General features: G+C 32.6%; 2 protein-coding genes across 2 annotated transcripts; both read left to right on the top strand.

Annotated features, from left to right (window-relative positions):
• LOC109333652 (uncharacterized protein At1g51745-like) lies at positions 1 to 4953 on the top strand. Its single transcript, XM_019569187.1, has 4 exons — positions 1 to 175; positions 273 to 601; positions 1791 to 2863; positions 3556 to 4953. Exons 2-4 carry the CDS (start codon positions 417 to 419, stop codon positions 4623 to 4625), a joined length of 2328 nt encoding a protein of 775 aa, XP_019424732.1. The 5' UTR covers positions 1 to 175; positions 273 to 416; the 3' UTR covers positions 4626 to 4953.
• LOC109333643 (60S ribosomal protein L28-2-like) lies at positions 5889 to 9257 on the top strand. The gene is made up of 3 exons (XM_019569175.1): positions 5889 to 6085; positions 6634 to 6797; positions 8953 to 9257. The coding sequence occupies exons 1-3, from the start codon at positions 5938 to 5940 to the stop codon at positions 9073 to 9075; spliced, it is 435 nt and encodes a 144-aa protein (XP_019424720.1). The 5' UTR covers positions 5889 to 5937; the 3' UTR covers positions 9076 to 9257.

The following is a 13849-nucleotide window of genomic DNA, read 5'->3' as shown; positions in this document are numbered from 1 at the left end:
TAATTATATTTAATATTTACTTAAAAAAGTGGGTATAACCTTAAATATTAATAACTGGAGTAATAATTCACTGATAACTATCACCCTCTGCTGAAATCACTACACACAAAACAAAAAAATCACAAAAAAATTGAAAGATCCTTCTTTGATAAATCCTTCACACCCTTCCTCCTAGGTGATGATGATGTTTTATCTTCTCCCCCTTTATTGCATGCACCATTATAATAAACTCTCAATTTTTAATTTTTTTTCACTATGTTTTTCAATTTCAGGCTTGAAGGGATGCTGCTATTTTGCATCAAGATTGAATTTTTGGACCAAATTTGTGAACTTAGATAGCTCTACAATAATGGGTTGGGATTGATTTTTTATTTTAGTTTATTTCACTTTTTGGGTTTTTTTGGAGCTGCTGAGAAATGGGTAGTTCTGGAGAATCGAACAGCATCGATGCAACGGTGGGTGGGTTGGTTTGGGTCCGGCGGAGGAACGGGTCATGGTGGCCGGGTCGGATAATGGGTATGGATGAATTGTCTGATACTTGTTTGGTTTCTCCAAAATCGGGTACTCCGGTTAAGCTCTTAGGTCGAGAAGACGCAAGCGTGTAACTTCTATAACCTTTTCTCTCTATTTTTTTTAATTCTCATTGATTGATAGTTCATGAATTCAACTCTCAAGAATGCTCCCATGTCTACATAAAATTATTTGCATATGAATCTTGTACGATCCATATCATATATAGATTCGATAAAGTTTTAAGGTTGTCTAATGCAACCTTCGTTTTTTATTTGGGCCTAGGACCGACTATGTATAACATAAGACACAGATAAGCAAGTTTAAGGCTTGGTTGTTGTTGTTGAATGTTGATAATTGATATGAATCCTGTATGAGTTGTTGACTTGTTGTGTGAGTTTGTTTGGCCTTTTTTAAATTCACTTTGATTGATAGTTCATTAATTCAACTCTCAAGAATGCTCCCATGCCTACATAAAATTTATTTAAGTGTTTGATAAGTATAAAGTGCAAAGGAATGGGTAAGGATGAGTGAATTTTGACAAAATATGAAGATATGCTTTTGATACTTGCTGATATTCGTTTTTCATGATTTTCTCCTATTTTTTCATATTTCATGACACATGATACCGGTAGGTGGTACAGCTGTACGATACTGGCTGCTTGATCATCAAAGTTTCAAGTTTTCGACAAAATTTTCAGTAATTCTTGAGATATATACACTATGGTAGCATTTGTATTATGTGCTTAGGATTTAGTGTTTTTGGTTTATATCATATTGGAGCTATGATGGGTTGGAAATTTTTCAGCTAATCTATCAGTATTCAGTGCATGTTGTTATTTTGTCCTTCTGAATCATAAGGCAATTTTGATGCCATTGAGCCATGGGATATTCTAACCCCTTAAAATGAATGTTAGTGTATTCCCTGTTTAAAATTGTACAAGGTATTACCGATTGGAAGAGGGTCTATATTTTTCATTTTTTCCTCTGAAGTGTGTAGCTTAGGAAGGAGAAGAACTAATTTATATTTCTGGAAAAAATATAATTGGAGCTGTTTTTTTAGTAAACATAGGTATTCTTGGTTGTTCAATGCTATGTTGATCCTTGTTGTTGTATAGGTATTCTTGGTTGCTGTTGCCAATAATTTTGATGTACTTTTACTTTTTCAGAACTGTAAGCTGTTTGGCACTTCAATTGTGTTCCTTGAGCTTATTTGCTGATTGAGTTGTCAAGGTATTTGTGTAAGGTCTGATGTTGGAAAATTTTCCTTTGTGATATAGGGATTGGTATAATCTTGAAAAATCAAAGCGGGTGAAAGCTTTTCGTTGTGGAGAGTATGATGAATGCATTGAGAAGGCAAAGGCATCTGCTGCCAGTTCAAACAAGAAAGCAGTGAAGTATGCTCACAGGGAAGATGCTATTCTTCATGCTCTTGAGCTAGAGAGTGCTCACATAGACAAGGAACCGTTAAACTTATGCTCTGGATCAGATAAATCCGGCAGTGAACATGGTGGCTCAGCCGGAGAATTACCAGTCATGTCTAATTTTGGTCATGATAATGAGGATGTGACTGATGATCTGAGTGACTCTGAAGACAATTCTAATTCAGCTCCGAAGTTGTCACAATCTGGTATATCTTTTGAAGAGCCAAATCACAGTGATTCTTTGAAGGTGCAATCTGTGCAAGAAAGAAGAAGAAGAGCACCTAATGATTCTGAAGATGATGGAACTGAATGTGTCAAGCGAATGAGAGGACTTGAGGACTTTGGTGTTGGTGTGGTGTCAAAGAGAAAGGCACAGGTGCAAGGCACAGGTACAATTGAGACAGTTAAACATGTCAGTGATTCACTTCACAATTCAACCACAGGGAATTGCTTGCCGAATGGAACTTCTGTGAATGGTGGGAAGGATTATTCTTCAACAATGAAAAGAAAGAGATCACAAGTGGCAAATGTTCACGAATTCCTTAAAAGGAAAAACCGACACCAGCCTTTGACAAAGGTATTGGAGAGTACAACAATGGTGTCAGTTCCGATCATTTGTGATCAGCTTCCAAGTTCAAGCAGTTGTCCACCATGTGAAATACCCAATGGAAAGATTTCACGATTAGATTCTGATGATTCAAAGAAAGTTTCTTCATTGGCAACTCATTATTCAGATGGTACTGGATCTGTTTGTGAGAATTTGACTTCATTAAATGCTCATGACCGTAATAATGATCCTTCCCAAATCAGTCACAGGGTCAAGGAGAACGATACTTTTGGTATGTTAGGGATAGTTGGTAGTGATTCTTCCGATAAATTATTCGATGTGCCATTTATTGGGGTTATAGAGGAAGAGAAACAAACTTCAGGTATACTACAATATTGGAAATTTTGTGTTCTTGGCATGTGCAATTTGTAATGCATTTTATTGTCATCCAAATACTTTACAGTTCATTGTCACTTCTTATTCTCGCTGCGATGTTTTTCTTTGGATTTTTCAATATGGCAATTATTCTTCCCGGCTTCATGATAGATTTAACTAGGTCTTTGGACAGGCATGTCATATTAATATGTTCAGAGTTTTGAACTGCCTCACTCAGGACATTGAGTTTAGAAATAATAGATGGAAGAATGAATGTGGTTCGTATAGAGTGCAGTAAGTCAGTGATCAGATGTATTCATAACAATTAAATGAAATAAACGAAGCATGGTTTTATGTTTGATTTCTTTGGAAGTGAAAATCGGGAGAATCAGGAGATACATTGACCTTTAATTTTGCATTTGAGCAAGTTGCTCTTATGTTACTCATGTGGCAGAAACACACTTTTCTGAATTGTATAACTTGCCCCCTTTTCCCCTTAAAGATAGTTAACTGTTTTATCATGGTTATTGCTTTTTTATATCCCTATGTTATAAGTACAAACTGACTGTTTAAATTTATCAAGAAAATAATAAAATTATTGTTTAAAAGCAATATACATAGTTCAGTTAATTTTTTTTGCTGATTCAGTTTAGCTATACTATTGGAATTACCTTCTACTGATGTAATTTCTTCTAACAGGTTTCTCGCCCATACTTGTTACTTGTTCATCTGACAAACCCGAAGTTAGTGCATTGGGACATCAAGCTTGTCATGGTGGACAATCTGCAGCCGCGTCATTGAGAAATGAGGCCCAACATGAATCTAGTTGCACTAGTTCAGCTGCTGGTTATCATATTATTTGTAATGGAGCAGAGAAAGATAGTTCAAAGTGGCAATCAAAAGGAAAGAGGAATGTGAGGCATACAAGTAAAAATAGAAAACAGTTCAATCATGAATCTAGTGCTTGTTTGGCAGGAATAAAGAATGCAAATGGGTTCACACCCGTAACTGGTCAGAAAGTTGATCGGGGTAGCATGGGTGCACCCAATGTATTGTACAATTACGGTCCTCAAGTTAAGTGCAACCGTGTTGCTGAAAGCCAACTAGATGGATTTCGAGACTTGAGCAAGCATATCAGGGGTACAACAGCAGGGTCGAAACTATTGTTTGACGAATCTCTCACACCCCAGAGATCACTTCCTTATTGCCGTTCGCGTTTTACTGCTAACCCTCCATATCATATGGACGATATTCCTGGAAGAAATCATTGCTCTGATGGTTCATTATATGATGTTAAACTACAAGTTAAATCCAGCTACCGGCCACAGCATGTCCCTTTAGTTTCTCTTGTGAGTAAACTGAATGGAAAAGCTTTTGTTGGACACCCTCTGACAGTTGAGGTTCTGGATGATGGTCACTGCGATAAAGTATTGAGTGACATTGGATGTGACTTGGAAGTTGGTGATATCTGTAGCGTGGCCAAGCCGAACTTAATATCCGGGAGATTACCTTCCAAGAATTTGTCTCGCTTATCATATGGTAAATCTTCCAAAGTTAAAAAATCTGGGCTGTTGAATAAAAAGATCAGGAAACTGTCCTCACTGACTGGTCTGAAGCAATCAGACGCACAGAGAAAACCAATGGTAGATAAGCTCAAGGGTCCTGTTATAGCTTGTATTCCTCTTACAGTAGCATTCAGTCGGATACATGAAGCAGTGAGCGGTCAGACTCGGACGACGAACCATGCATTACTAACAACCAATTCATGAATGGATTAAGCAGAGGATTGTATCTTTGGTAATTTGAGAGATTTTAGTTTAGTTATACAGAAGGCAATATCTGCTACTTTAAAACTATATGCACTGTTTGGTGCACCATATATATAAACTCTGGCATGAGGGTAGAAATGTAGAAATGTTGTGTTCAATTATAAGAACACGTTCTCATATAGAACTGGTAGGAGATAAACCATATGAGGCTCTTTTATTAGTTCTGTAAATAATGTATCATTGGCTGAGGTGTAAAGATGATTTGGTATGAGGCATTTGACATGATAATAGGTTCTTACAAAGCAATGAATTATTGTGTTGTTTATTAGGTTCTATAACTCAACTTTGATGTTGGACTTGGATATTTAACTCAAGTACTCAACTATAAATTCTACTGCAATGTTTGGTTCAAAGGATGGGAGGGGGAATATGGCAAAATATTTTCCCTTGTTTGATTTGTTAATGTTATTTTCCCTTCCCATGCTTGGTATATAAGTATAATATGATGTATTTTAAAAAAAAATAAAAAATGGTTTTTATTGCATTTTTTGGTTGCAAATTATGAAGTTGTTTTTAGGAGATGATTCAAGTGAGAGCGCAATTGTTATTGTGAGAATTATGAACATTTAATATAAACCATTAGATTTTATTTAAATAGTTTTACATGGTATAATCCAAATTTATCGTTCTTTTTGAACTTGTTATGAGAATTGTCATTTGAGCTGTTGCTAGTGTTTCTAAGGAACATATGGCCATCTATATATGATATAATAGTATTTAACTATTGAGTAGAACATATATTTCCATTAAAAGTGTATCACTGTTGGATTGAAACATACATTGTTTTACCCGTGTCCATGTAATTTCATATAAATTAGGCGGGCATGCATGTTAGAAAATAGGGACTTATGGCTTGTGGGACATCCAATATAATTTTTCTATAAAAAAACAAGGAATTCCAAAAAATTGTAAAAAGGATATAAAAAAAATACATAAACTTTGGATAAAATGAAAATAGAAATATTGTCACATTTTTTAAATATGAGGGATAAAATATAAACGTAACATTTCAATATATGTAATGGGAGGCCCGTCTTCTCTGCCAGAGAAGCCCACGAAGAATGGTCCATTTAGTTGTAATTGTTTTAGTTATTCCCTTCTCATAGCCCAATGGGCTAAACCGGCTGAACCGTAAGTCCACTAAACCGGTTGAACCGGACCCTCTCAAATTAGGGTTTCACCATTGCATTATATAAAGCTCGATAGAAACCCTAATTGCTGCGTATCTCTGCTGCAAGTGAAGGAGAAGAAAATGGCGACAGTTCCAGGGCAGCTTGTGTGGGAGATCGTGAAGAACAACAACTCATTTTTGGTTAAACAATTCGGAAGAGGATCTCAGAGCATTGAATTCAGCAAAGAGCCCAACAATCTCTACAATCTCAATTCCTACAAATACTCTGGTATTTTCAATTTTTTTTCCTATTATTTGTTTATTTTGTTGCATTGGAATCTCGTTTCTGAGAATAATTTGTGAAATTTCAAAAGTGGGCAATTCAAAGGTTTAATCTTTATGAGATGAGTTTGAGTCTTGTAAAATTAAAAAGTAAGTGTGGTAAATAGTCTGCAATGTAGTATTGGGGTAGAACTTGATATGGTAATATTGTTTTGGATTTTGATGTTTGTGTTTATATCTCATTGAGTTTTATTTCCTAATTGTTTATTTCGTTGAATCTAAATGAGTCTCGTTTATGAGAATAATTTGTGAATAGATCTCGTGTCTGGGACTTGTAAAATCAAAAAATGTAAGTGTAGTAAACAGTTTGTAATGTGTTATTTAGGTAGAACATGATATGAGATTGTGATTTTGATTCTGTGTGTTTATACCTTATTGTGGTTTCAGGAAGATGAAAACTAATGTTGGGGTTGGTTTCTTTGATGAAATTTTGCATTTGGTAGAATCGTTGTATTTGATTGTTGTGGTTAAAATCTCTCTACACTTGTTTGATAGGTTTGGCAAACAAGAAAACTGTTAGCATTCAGGCTGGTGGTAAGGATCAGTCTGTGGTGTTGGCTACAACCAAGACTAAGAAGCAAAATAAGCCTGCTTCCTTGGTTCACAAATCTGTCTTGAAGAAGGACTTCCGCAGGATTGCGAAGGCAGTGCAAAATCAGGTAGCTAATAATGTCTCCTTTTTGTTTATGTTTGTAGGTCGATACTTAACTTTCTGATGTATATGAATGACTTCATAACATATATAATAGTGTGTTATTCGTGAAAGTTTGGTGATACTCATGACAGAGATCTCATCTTATTTATGATCATCTTGCTGTTTATATTTACCGTATTTTTTTAGTTGGGTTGCTATTTACTGTAAGATTCAGTGGCAATTAACATGTCATTTTGGAATAAAATTTTGTTGCTAAATTTTTGGTTTTTAAATTTTACAATTGTTTTGCATTTTATTTGAACTATCATTATGTGGACTTTTGGTGTTTTTCATTAACGATAACTTTTTTCTTTATTTTTAATTTACATGGGCTTTACACTCTTAAATGAGTAAGGATTGTTTGCTCTGATATGTGGGTGCTACTCTTAAATGAGATGGGTGTTTTCCTGAGATCTTGGTTGGTTGGTCCTTAGTTTTCCAGCATTGATGAGCCTCTAACATATAAGAAGGGTCCCTAAATGGCTTACTTCAATGAAATATGCATGTTACGCTTGGCTTCTGAGCTCCTATCAATCAATCAGTATTTCTTGTCTGTTTTTTTTCTTTTGATTTTTCCATATATTGTGTTTAGTAGAGACTAGTTTTCTTCCCTTTCCAATGCCAACTAGTTTTCTCCTCTAATGCAGCCATACAAATTATCATGAAACAAATATTTTTGGTCGTTACTAATTATCATCCAATGCAAACCTTATTTTATTGCACTTGTTAGCAAGACTGAGTTTTCTAGCAGTGATGAGGCTCTAACATATAAGAAGGATTCCTGAGTGGTTTTCTTCAATGAAATATTCATGTTACGCTTGGCTTCTGAGCTTCTATCATAGAAGTTCTCTTTTTAATGTGTTCTTTTGATTAATTCCTGATGTTTTGTTAATAGATGAATATTGCTTCTCTTCCCTATGCTATAATTGCCCACTTCTAATTCTAAGACATGCATACAAAGTGGATTAAAATAATTATGTCTGGTCTTTAGTTTTTCTCCGCCAATACAAACCGTATTGAAAAGGTCAGCAATACTGACTTTCTAGCAGTGATGAGGCTCTAACATATAAGAAGTATTCCTGAGTGGTTTTCTTCAATGAAATATTCATGTTACGCTTGGCTTCTGAGCTTCTATCATAGTTCTCCTTGTAATGCATTCTTTTAATTAATTCCTGATGTTTTGTTAATTGAGAAAGATTGCACCTCTTCCCTATGCCATGATTGCCCACTTCTAATTCTAATACATGCCAGACAAATTACCTCAAAATAATTATGTGTTATCTTGGTCATTCTCGTATAATACAAACCTTGTACTTTTGCCAATAAGACTGAGGTTTCCTGCGGTGATGAGGCTCTAACATATTAGGAGAATCCTTATTTAGGTTTCTTCGATGAAATATCCATGTTACGCTTGGCTTCTGAGCTTGTCTCTCAATTAGTAGCTATTTTCTGAATGTTTTCTTTTGCTCTTGTAATTATGTTGTCAATAGAAAAATGCGTTGCCTTTCTTTCTCATTGCTATTTATCATTTTCCTCTAATACATGCATACAAATTATCTTAAAGAACTACATTTGTTCTTAACCATTCTCCTTGAATACAAGGATCTGCCCATAAGATAGGTTTCCAGCAGTGATGAGGCTCTAACATATAAGAAAAATCCATGTTTGGGTTTCTTCAATGAAATATGCATGTTACGCTTGGCTTCTGAGCTTTCTATCATTCAGAACTTCCTTCCTTTTCTTCTTGAGTCTATATTTTCATGGAGTAATTCTTTGGTTTCTGAATTATCATTGAGATGTTCTTTAATTTATTTCTGAGGCCAATTATTCATTCTCCTATAATACAGTCCTAGTATTATCCTAATTTCATAAAGTATTTTGCTCAGTCTGTTTTCATTGTTAAAGGAGTGGGCCACATGTTTTTTCTCTTTCAATTTCATACCGCTATAATTTTTTTGTATTTTATAATCACACTACTATTCGAACTCTGTCCTTGTTCACATTTTCCCTTGGTTAGATGAATCCTTTAGTTTTTGTGCTTGCCAATGGCATTGTTACTGCTAATTTACTTGCAGGATACTTTGATCTGATTTTTGTTTCCGGATTATGTTGTGATGCAGGTGGCTGATAACCACTACAGGCCAGATTTGAAGAAAGCAGCACTTGCAAGGTTGAGTGCAGTTCACAAAAGCCTCAAAATTGCCAAGTCTGGTCCTAAGAAAAGGAACAGGCAGGGACTGTGAAGGGTTGTACGCACTGTGAAGTGGTGAATCATTCAAGTCCTGTTTTCCCTTCAGGATTATGATTTTGTTTCTATAACTAAAGTTTATATTTCTGGAGTTGTTTGAAAAGACAGTTATTTAGTGTTCAATATAAAACTTGTACTAGTTTGTTTGCTTGATAAATTCAGAATCTGTTTTTGATAGTTATTATCTATTTTTGATATAATTATCCTTCATGGTTATGTGAATGCTGTCTCCACATTTGAGCAGAAAATTTCTCAGATGAGTGGTTCCCTTTTTTCATTTGTTTACTGATAAGGAAATGAATGTGTCAAATATTGAAAGGATAACACAATGAAACAACCCACTAGATGGCAGCTTGTGAAATTCTTGTTGTACTACATCATGTTAGTCTTTTACAAAAGGAAAAAACGATATTCAATTTTTTCCTATATTCAGTCTAATAGTTAGTTCTATCGGACAAAATAAATTTTTTAAAAAGAGAAAATAATGTTCTAAATAGATTATGATCACGATACAGTATAACTGTACAGGTACTAATTATAATTAACCTAAGCTTTGCTGATAAACCCATCAAGAACCTTTAGATGAGGTGTTCCATAGTCAATGAATGCAAATTATTACACGCACTAGAATTCTATTTTGTATTTATTTATTTTTATAATAATGAAAAATTGAAAAATGTGGCTTTGGAGGCATGTGAAGCAACTGAAAAATGCGGTTTCTTGCAAGTTGAAAGCTGAAATCAATATTATAAAATAAATATATAATGCATGGATTTGATATGTATATAAATCATCTACCCTTCATATTTAAAATATAATTTATTCTCAAACAAAAGTAATACAAATTAATATTAGATAATATGCTGACAGTGTATAAAATTTTATACGGATGATGTATAAATTTTAAACTCAGTTTGACCTTATTATAAAAGAAGTATTTACATATTTTTTACACCATAGTGTTATTATGTTGTTATTTTACACAATAGTATCTTTATTTTTATTTTTTATCATTCAAAAAACATGTAATTTCATTCAAGTAAATAATAGTATGGCACAGTATGTAAAAAAATAATTATAATAACCTGAAATAAACATGTTAACTTTAATTTAAATATTATGTCATTTCATTTTTAGTAAATAATATTATCTAATAGTATAAAGATGAGTTAATTGTTGTTACTTGTAACAAGTAGGAAACGTTTTAAGATATATTTAAGAATATTGTTTATAACATTATATGGCTATGCCTTTCATTCCACAACTTTTGTTATTTTAGTTTTTCCTGAATCGTAAGGTTGGTTATTTTTTTTTCAAGTGGTACTTACTTATTCTTTTATAGTATAATATCTATACAATGTAAATATAAAGTTTTATACACAACCAATAAATAATCCACATTTATTTTGTATTAGTTTTTTTAAAAATAAATAATGATTGAAAATAAAAATAAATGACGAACTAATAATATATAAAACTTTTCACTGTAATAAATACATTTTTATGTTATTATTTTATCAATTAATTCCACTGTTTTTTTCTGTTAGAAAATGAAAGGTCATTGTTTACTTGTTTTAGTAAAAACAAAATAGAATATCAAACACTGATCAATATTCCGGACCCTACCATTCACCTTGTTTACCACGTGGCCTCTTAGGCCTTTGAATTTTGACCTCTCAATTTGCAAAGCAACAAATAAAAGAGGATTGAATGCCAACTACAATTCAATTTCACCTCCAATTTCTATCAACACCAACAAATATCATCTAACCGGTTTCATTTTTATCCCGAATTAATTAGAATATTACTTTTATTATTATTTTATTTTAAAAAAAATTATTTTATTCATTCGTAAATATATTATTGACTCGAGATAATGAATAAAATATTATTGGAAGTAAATGATCAATATCCCTATCAACACATGTTTAACACAATCTTACTAACACCTATAATATACTTGTAAGTAGCAGTTCAACTTTTATTTCATATATATATATGATATTAACATTAATGTTGAAAAATTAATAAATATTTTTAGTTCCATCATTTGTTAAAGAGAATAAAGTATATTCTCATATCAGAAGATAATTTATCTCACCCATTCAATAAAAGTATCATACATGTATTATTTTGTTTAGTTTTAGAAATAATTTTATAGAAAATGATTAAATAGAACACATATAATGATTTAATGGTCGAATGAAATAATTTATCTTCCTATATAAGAAGATAAAATTATTCTTTGTTAGTTTTATGGTAGACATGTTTTAGAAGTATAAAGTTATAGCTTGTGTGTTTGATCCCCACAACAATATTTTGGTACAAAATAATTCTTTTTCATAAAAATATAATTTTAAATAAAAATGAGCTGATATAACTAATACAATTTAAATGACCCATGTAATTATTATACTGGATATGATGAGTTATTTTCTTGTTCAACTAGCTACTATAGAATGATTTAATGATCAATTCAACACCAAAAAAAAAATAGTAAGTACTAACAACTAGACTTATTATTCTAATCAGTTCAAGCTATCTCACACGTGAGTTGACTTAAATCGCGTCAGACTTAAAACTTAGTTATAATTTAGTATATTAAATTACACCATAAATGTAACTTAAATGAGATATGCGTTGTGTGGGTAACTTAAACTTATTATTTAAACTGGAACAAATTTTAACTTTTAAAAAAATATATATATCAATGTATAACTATTTTCTAATACACTTACTCTTTAAACCATATTTAAATAAAAATGTATTACTAATAATATGTTTACATTTTATTGTTAGATATCAATTTTTATAAGTTAATTCTAAGTTAATAATGCATAATTCAACATCTTTACAACATGTAACAAGAGGGCAATAATGGTGCTTTCCGAAATAGAGATTCAATTGGTGAAGTCTTGTAAGAAAATAAAAACTGTGTGTAAAACCAAAGAGTTGATTAGAATCTAATCCAACCAAGTGGTACTCGTTATTAGGGGTGAGCATGGGCCGGGTTGGGACGAGTAAAGGTTTGTTCTTACCCGACCATAAATATTGGTCAGACCATTTTTTAGAACCCATACATGACCCTAGACCCGAAACTAACCCGACCCTAAATAGTGATCGGGTTAGCCTTTAAACTCGACCCAACCATAGACATGATTAAATATAATAATACTCATTTTAGATAAAGACTTATCAATATTATTTGTTATTATTAATATGTAGTTTGATATATAAAATGATATATGTGTATATATATATATATATATATATATATATTATTAATCAGGTATATTTTATGGAAAAATTAAAGAATAAATGATATTTTCGACAAAAAAAGATATCATTACTCTATACACATTTGAGTAGAAACACATATGAACATGATGAGCGAATGATTATGGGGCGGGACGGACCGAGTCATGCTTGATCCCTACTCGGCCCTAAATATTGATTGAGTCTACTTTTTGAACCCGAACCCGACCATAAACCCGATCCTATTCAGACCCGATCATGATCTGACCGTGTCGGATGAGCGGGTAAGACCAGGTCCTACTCACCCATACTCGTTATTCCCCAAACAATATTAAAGTACTACCTATGTATGCTATCACTAAGGATGGAAACAAGTCAAACCTATATAGCATATAAAAGCAGAAGTCTCGATTGTTAATTTGTTTAAAAAAACTTTAAAGTCTAGGTCTAACATTTTTAAAATTTTGGCATTGATTTGTTAGCCTATTTAAATGTATGTTATACTATATAGTCTTGAGATAGGCGAGTGTGTCTATATTTAAATAGGCTAATAGGTCTACTTTTAACTAAACTCTTTTAACTCTAACAATTAAATTATATTTTTTATACATTTTATATTAAAATTTCATATATAATAATATTACTTATATTAAAATAGTATAATATGAAGTTATGAACATTATTATATAATATAACTAAACATGTCAGTCTCTTAGGCTTAATAAGGCTTTTGGATGGCTTAAAGCCTCACATGTGAAGCTAAATATGTTTTTCAAAAAGTTTGAGTTTGATCTGGTCTAATGAGTTATAGGTCAGGTAATATGTCACTGATAAGTGGTCTAGCCTGCTTCCATCAATAGCTACGAGTGGCTATTACGAAGTCAAGTGTCCCAAAAAATGAAAAAAGTCACTAATCCAATCTTGTTTTGGCAAGCCAGATCAGACTCGAATTTAAAATATTCGTCTATATGAGACGAAAAAAAATCCAATTTTAATAGAAAACCTATAATAATATACTCATATCCTATAAACTTTCCGATATTAATTGGTCAACCCATTTTATGAGGTTTACAAATAACAATATAACATCACTTATGATGCATTAATAATGTAATTTTTCTATATAACAACATACCACTTACCACCATTAGTTAGAGTTGGTAAGACGAGCTACCCGAATGGATTCAGGTTAGCCCACATAAGATTCTGACTAGTCCATGTAAGATTTTGGCTAAACCGTGCCAGCCTATTATGTTGCAAAACAACTTTCACCTAAAACTTATTAACAAGCCAAATGTCCAAAACATGGAAAAATAAGAAAACTCGGGTAGCTCGAACTAGTTCGAGTAAACTCGGTCTGGACCCAATTTTAATATAGTCCAGTTAGTTCGAGCTAAAAAACTTAGTTTCAATAAGAAGTACATAATATGATACTTAAGTCCTATGAACCTTTGGGCTTTGATGAGTCAGATCAGTCAGACCCGTCCATTTTGACACGTCTACCATTAGTTACA

This window comes from Lupinus angustifolius, chromosome LG02, assembly GCF_001865875.1.
Source record: "Lupinus angustifolius cultivar Tanjil chromosome LG02, LupAngTanjil_v1.0, whole genome shotgun sequence".
Taxonomy (NCBI): Eukaryota; Viridiplantae; Streptophyta; class Magnoliopsida; order Fabales; family Fabaceae; genus Lupinus; species Lupinus angustifolius.
This window is presented reverse-complemented; position numbering and strand designations above follow the sequence as displayed.

Coding starts and splice junctions, on each gene's coding strand:
- LOC109333652 (XM_019569187.1), top strand. CDS start 417: ATGGGTAGTTCTGGAGAATCGAACAGCATCGATGCAACGGTGGGTGGG. Junction 602..1,790: donor GGTCGAGAAGACGCAAGCGT/GTAACTTCTATA, acceptor TTTGTGATATAG/GGATTGGTATAATCTTGAAA. Junction 2,864..3,555: donor GGAAGAGAAACAAACTTCAG/GTATACTACAAT, acceptor TTCTTCTAACAG/GTTTCTCGCCCATACTTGTT.
- LOC109333643 (XM_019569175.1), top strand. CDS start 5,938: ATGGCGACAGTTCCAGGGCAGCTTGTGTGGGAGATCGTGAAGAACAAC. Junction 6,086..6,633: donor CAATTCCTACAAATACTCTG/GTATTTTCAATT, acceptor CTTGTTTGATAG/GTTTGGCAAACAAGAAAACT. Junction 6,798..8,952: donor CGAAGGCAGTGCAAAATCAG/GTAGCTAATAAT, acceptor GTTGTGATGCAG/GTGGCTGATAACCACTACAG.